General features: G+C 37.6%; 1 protein-coding gene across 1 annotated transcript; it reads left to right on the top strand.

Annotated features, from left to right (window-relative positions):
* The first annotated feature begins 1,204 nt into the window (after positions 1-1,204).
* On the top strand, positions 1,205-6,098 carry LOC134217360 (aminopeptidase N-like). The gene is made up of 9 exons (XM_062696095.1): positions 1,205-1,778; positions 1,847-2,499; positions 2,562-2,636; positions 2,690-2,770; positions 2,831-3,139; positions 3,211-3,391; positions 3,450-4,041; positions 4,105-4,382; positions 4,437-6,098. The coding sequence occupies exons 1-9, from the start codon at positions 1,566-1,568 to the stop codon at positions 5,139-5,141; spliced, it is 3,087 nt and encodes a 1,028-aa protein (XP_062552079.1). The 5' UTR covers positions 1,205-1,565; the 3' UTR covers positions 5,142-6,098.
* Positions 6,099-6,608: the final 510 nt, after the last annotated feature.

The raw sequence follows: 6,608 nt of genomic DNA, 5'->3' as shown, positions 1-6,608 counted from the left end.
TCCTATCAAGAGGCTCGGAAGCCTCCTGTCAACGTTCAATATATTGTCTTGGCATAGTTCATCCAAGCACTATTTCACTGCCATACAATTGGCTGTACTTAACATCAGAATTTACCATGAAAAAACCTGCCACGATGTGTCACCGGTATGGTTTTCGGTGGCAACCAGTGAGATGAGCTCAAGTAGGAACTGTTCCGATTTCAATCTCAGTGCTTCTAAAATCGTCTCATCTCGAGAGAAACAAAACAAAAACCATCAATTTCAAAGGTTGTTTTTTCAAACATGCGTGCTGACTGCTAGAAAATCTCAAGGATAAGCCTGGTAGATGGTACGTTCGCCCATTAATCCCGGTCGTGCCTCTCTTATAATTTGGGTAAGCGTATGACATAAACTTCGGGAGAATACCTTGTAGTTAAAACAGTAATCTTCACAAATCTTGGTAATTATTCAATGCAGTGCTTTAGACAGTGCCTCGCCATCGTGTTTGAGCAGCTCTCCTGGTAATTGATCAACCCCAGGGACCACATACTTAAACGCACTTATTTTGAATCGACTTTTATCAAGTTGTTATTTTAATTTATAAACGCACATTGCGATTTTTTTGGTTCAAAGGAATGTCGGTCATACGTTTTTCATTTTCATTGATCATCCGTAGCATATGATTATATATACATGTAGATTATAGGTGTCTTACAGAAGTGTGGCTATAGTAAATACAGTCAGATACATCAATGAATCTGACACTTTTTTGGATTACTTGCATATTAATATGCACTGTAGTATCTAGTATCTAAATAAGTAGTATCTATGTTGAAAACCTTCCAACTAATTTGGACAGGGCCTATATCTGGTACAAAATTGAGAATCTATTTTTAAAGTGTTTCATTTTAGGGAACATTCACATTGTATGTATATGTAATTAAGAACATTGAAAATAAACTGTACACTATAAACGGTGATCATGGAACGAATTGTATTCATTTAACTATTCGCTCATCCCATTCATCTCGATTGTACCTCATAGAAGTAGGTATTTGCACAATGATAAGCCGGTACGTCACAATCTTGTTTAGATAGCTACGTGGGTTTGGTTGCACGTTTATAGTTTGTTCTCTCGTGCTTGCTGCTATTATTGTTGATGCCGATGCGGATAGGGATGTTATTGGACGGTATATCTGGAAACAAGATTCTAGGTTCAGCAACTTCAGTCTGGTTTCGAATAATTCGTCGTCGCCTTCTCGTTTGTTGTATGCAGAGCGGGCCTCAGTTATATGGGAACGTGTGCGCAAATTAGTGTTGTTGGCTTTGGCTGTGCCGAATACTGAGTTGAATGGAAAATATCCATTGAATATGTACCAATCTTGCGAATGTATTGCAGTGTTGTTGTTCACCCGAATGAAGTCACCTCATACCATTGATAAAAAGCAATTCTAACGAGCATTGCAGAAAAACGGAATCCGTGAGGTCAGTTATGCGCGAAACTTGAGCGCGTGCGGGTTAATCTCGTTGGTTCTGTTCCGCTTAATTGCGAATTTCGAACTGGTTCATATTTTAAAACGAGTTCAATGGATCGAAGAATAATTTATCGGTATGGCGAAAACTCGGACTATCGTTCAAACTTTGTTGTCGCTACTCCGGAGGAGAATAACATTGAGTATTCGAGAAAAGGAGGATGCTTTGTATCGATTTGTCGGGGAATCAGCATAGCAGTTCTTATATTCGTTTTTATCTTCTTCATGTCGTTTACGATCTTCTTCAGCACGAAATATGCATATGAGGTATCTAGGCGTGGACGTATATTTTGTATTTCACATCTAATAATAATTCATCAACACAATATCCATAGCATAAACCAAACATAACGTTAGAAGACTTCCTCAACCATCGCGCCTATCTGATTGACAAACGTTCGAGAATACCAAAACATGTTATTCCGAAACATTATCGCTTGTTTATTCATCCGATCTTCAACGAAACGGAGAATCCGTTCACATACAGTGGCGTGGTTTGGATAACAGTCACCTCGAAACGACACAATAACAAGCGTATAGAATTGAACGTGAAAAACCTAAAGATTAAAATGGAAGATGTAACTGTCATGAAGAGTATTCGCCTTACCAATTTAGACTTCGATGAAGATCTGGATTGGGACCTGAGTGAAGAGGATTTGTTACCTCGATTCCGGATGAAGCGACAAGTTGCTGATCCGAATGAAACGCTGAGCTCTGAGGAACCCTTTGAAAGTATCGCAAACGAGACAGTGACCGAATTACCCAACATAGAGTACTATCATCATCCAGTGTTTCCGCCTGATGATTTTGTCACTATCAAGATATTGGACTTGGAATTTGATGAATCTAACGAAAAGATGATTATCTATCTCGGCACGGAAATGAAAAAGGACATTTATTATATCGTAAAAGTCAATTTCACCGGTAATATGACAAACGATAAGGGCCTATATGTTACTCATTACAAAGATGGAGAATCAAACCACAAGTTAGTGTCTCGAAGAATTTAACATTCCACGAACAAATACCATTCTAAAAAAATGATTTCAGATTCATTGCTGCAACTATTTTGGAGCCAAATAATGCCAGAAAACTATACCCCTGCATGGATGACCACAACTTCAGGTAAGTTGTTAATGGTCGTGGTTGACAATGAAGTTATTGATATACGTTTATAGATCACCCTTTGAAATAAACATAGCGCGAATGGGGCATATGAATACTGCATCTAGCTTGAATTTAGAGCTTCAGGAACCAATGTAAGATACAGCGATGAAATTTGTCTACACCATTTTTCATTAATTCGTACTCGACCATAGGAAAGATATGCCCTATGTGGTTGACACCTACAATACCACCGGGATGGTGAGAGCCTCAGAGATTGGATTTATTATAACAGATATGACACCGGAACGGTACGAGTTGACAGATAAGGTCCATCTCATTGCTTACACAAGAAACAGATATGATTTATATCTGAAGGAAATTGTTTCCATATTTGCATCCGTGATGAAAGTCTATGAGCAATTTATGCGAATGAATTTCCCTTACCAAGCAATCAAATATGTTACAATTCCAAACGCTGACAGCACGGTACGAGAAATAAAGGAAGGAATGATTCTATCCAGGTAAAAAACAAGAACATTTGTTGTCCTAATGCAAATACTTAATTGTTTAAATGTTCAAATGTTTGTTACAGTGAAAAGCGTCTCATCAAAGATGTATCCTACTTCCCTACCACTGACGATTCATTACTTCGTGTTATTTCAAATGAGCTGGCGAAACTTTGGATTCACAATCTTGCTGATTACAAAAACAAAGAAGTGTATTGGCTTCATGAGTCCATACCTTTGTACATGGAATCGATTGCACTGAATATGGTATTTGTTAAAAATAATTCAATTAGTGAAAATAATCAGATACAGCAAACAATTTCAGTTAGACAACAATACGCTCGATGTGGATGATTTCCTACTGGAGGGCAAAATGCGAGCTATGCAAGAGGAGGTGAATTCCAAGACGTCTCCGTTAAATGTTCTCACAAATCCGTGGGAGGAAGACATCCACTTTGAGCTGGTGCGCTATAAAGGGCTCAGTCTATTGCGCATGATGAATTACACACTGGGAGAAGAGACCTTCAATGCGTTTCTTCGGGAGTACTTCGTACAACGGATGAATAATGACTCTGTAGATATCATCGAGATTCTGAACAACAACAATAGGCACACCGATGGAACTTTCAACAGTTTTCTTCATAGTTGGTCCAACTTTGAAAAGTATCCTATCATAGATATACAGAGGAACAACTTCAGTGGCCATTTCGAGTTACGGCAACGAATGATTCCTTTTGAAGAAGATATCAGCGAACAAATATGGACAATACCGATCACTTTCATCAATGACACCAATCAACAGCTGTTTTTTGAAAAGGTTCGCTGGCTGATCGACTCCAACAATCTGCTAACAATTGAAACTAGTTGTGAGCTTATAACAAACAATACATGGGTAATTGTGAACCCTAGTGGCATAGGTGAGCAATTTTACATATTATAAATCTATTTTGTGAATTAACTGCAATCCTTGTTGTTTTCAGGATATTACCGAGTTAATTACGAACTATCTCATTGGATAAAACTAGCCCATGTTTTGAATGCAAATTTCAAAACCTTGCCTTACAGTACATTGGCAACTATCGTAGATGATGCGTTGAATTTAGCTCGGTTGGGTCTTTTAGATTATTCAGTTGCATTCAACGTTGTTTCATTCTTAAGAAAAAACAACGAGCTGTATCAACCCTGGAAAAGTGCTCTTGACAGTCTTAAATTCATCTATGAGGCCTTGGAAGATCATCCAAACTTCATACACGTTGAGGTAAGAATCTCCGTTTAATGATCATTATAGGTAATAACATTTAGTCTATTGTAGGAATTCCTGAATTACCTAATAGCAGATAAATACGAAGATTACATTATCAATGGCAACGCAAGTAACTCACTGATTACCTCCTTGCTGATAGATTGGGCCTGCAGACTTGGTGTTGCCGCTTGCATTGAAAATCAGAAGGTTACCTTTCGAGAAGTGTTCATAGATGGTACAACTTCACCATTTCATCTATCGGAAAATGAACTCTTCTTGGCTACTTGTACCGTTATCAAGTACAGTGGAACAAACGAATGGAGATTGCTAAAGCATAAGTTTTTAAACATAGACGACATAAATCTCCAGAAAATTATTGTTAAAGCATTGGGGTGCACTCGTGAAATAAGTTTAATAAAAAAAACCCTCGCATTGCTGAAAAATCCCATCTTCAGTATTTACAGCCATCACATTTTGTATTCCATTAGTCAAAATAAGATAGCTCTCAAGTATACCTTGGACTATCTCTACAACGAATGGATTGACGCCAGAACATATCTGTCCTTATCGGACTTATCCATACTGTTTAGGAAAATATCAACGCAAAATGATTTCACTATGTATGAGCAGATATTTTTCCGATATTCTTATACTTTCCACACTATGGATAAGGAAATACTGAAACGAATGCGAGACATGATAATGAAGCTCATTAGATGGAAAAAAGAAATCGGACCTAACATTACGTACACTCAGTTGGTGCTTGATGATTAGTAATCTCAAATAGGGACTAAACCGTTAATGACGTTACAATGTCACATATTCATAATAAGAAAATTCAATAAGTGTGATCAACATTAAAGATTTTTCCTTAAAACTCATCAATCAGACAAAAAGTTCCGCCTTCTGAAAAGTTATATTTAAAAGAAAAATAGTATAACAAGGTTTGTGAACAAATCAATTAGAGCTATTCAATAAAATGGCATATTTCACTTTTATAATACGCTGATTATTACCAATACAGAAAACTCATGTAGACAAATATTTATAATGAAATCAAACTAGTTGAAACCTTGATTAATTGTAATCATTTAAATACTCTGTCATTGTTCCAGACAAAGAAGTCAATTCATGTTTAATTCCCAAGTGAAACTCGCAAGTAAGAATCGTTTTTGAAAAAAATGTATAGTGATCCGGTAATTTTAACGGTACAACATTCAAATTAGCAGGGTTTATTTTTAGTATTAGCTTGTATCTGAGTATCTGGAAAACTACACTACAACAAAACTGAAGCAAGAGTTGCATCAGCTGTTGGAAAAACCATTAATCGTTCACCCCGCGAAAATCGGAAGGCTGAGATGGGCTGGGCACGTAGCCAGAATGTCAGATAATAGCCCGGTGAAAATGGTTCTCTTCAACGATCCGACAGGCACAATAAGGCGATGTGCGTCGCGATGCGATGTGGTTCGATCAGGTGGAAGACGATTTGCGGATCCTCCGCAGACTCCGCCGTCGCCTGGCTGGTGACGTACAGCCATGGACCGAGTTGAATGGAGAAGACTTTTATTTACGGGACAAGCCACTCCGGCCTTAATCTGAGAAATAAAATAAAAATAAAATTGAAATTACTGGAAGGTTATTGGTACTTGCACGCTGAAGTCACTATGAATGAATATTTTCATCACACCTTTAGTATTGAAGAGATGTAAAATAAATTGTGTTTTATATGGATATGTATCGGATGTTTTTGAAAATTATATAAGGGTTCTTTGTATAGGTATTGGGATTTTTCATGGTTGTGGCTGCCGTAGTATAATAATGCATGGAATGCACCTTTCGGTAGGATTTGCAGAGGAGTTTCAGAGGAGTCCCTCCAGTATCTGGCCAACCTATTTGACGTCATTCACTTCCACAACCAAATGAATTAGCCTCAAATCACCAGAGGCAATCATCAGAGAGAAAGATACAAGCAGAATCGGGCATTGGAATTCGGGGCAAAGCCATGTGAAATATTGAAGCATAAATGAATGCGAGCTTCTATATGAAACGTGACCTAATTATCGAGCGTGGACTTGACTGTCGATCACCGAAGGCCGTTGGAAAAAGAAGTAACAGATCATTAAGTATAATTTCAATCTTAAGTCTAACTATTTCCTTTCATTTCATTTGGTCTTATTATGATACGCCATTAAAAAAGAGGAAGGGTGTGGAGGAAGGTGTACTGTTTAAAAAACAAACAAT

Source organism: Armigeres subalbatus, chromosome 2, assembly GCF_024139115.2.
Source record: "Armigeres subalbatus isolate Guangzhou_Male chromosome 2, GZ_Asu_2, whole genome shotgun sequence".
In the NCBI taxonomy this organism is placed as follows: Eukaryota; Metazoa; Arthropoda; class Insecta; order Diptera; family Culicidae; genus Armigeres; species Armigeres subalbatus.
This window is presented reverse-complemented; position numbering and strand designations above follow the sequence as displayed.

What these genes read in the sequence shown, in the direction of transcription:
- LOC134217360 (XM_062696095.1), top strand. Translation starts at nt 1,566, where the DNA reads ATGGATCGAAGAATAATTTATCGGTATGGCGAAAACTCGGACTATCGT. An exon ending in TGTGAACCCTAGTGGCATAG is followed by an intron (nt 4,042 to 4,104) that starts GTGAGCAATTTT and finishes TGTTGTTTTCAG; the next exon opens with GATATTACCGAGTTAATTAC. An exon ending in CAAACTTCATACACGTTGAG is followed by an intron (nt 4,383 to 4,436) that starts GTAAGAATCTCC and finishes AGTCTATTGTAG; the next exon opens with GAATTCCTGAATTACCTAAT.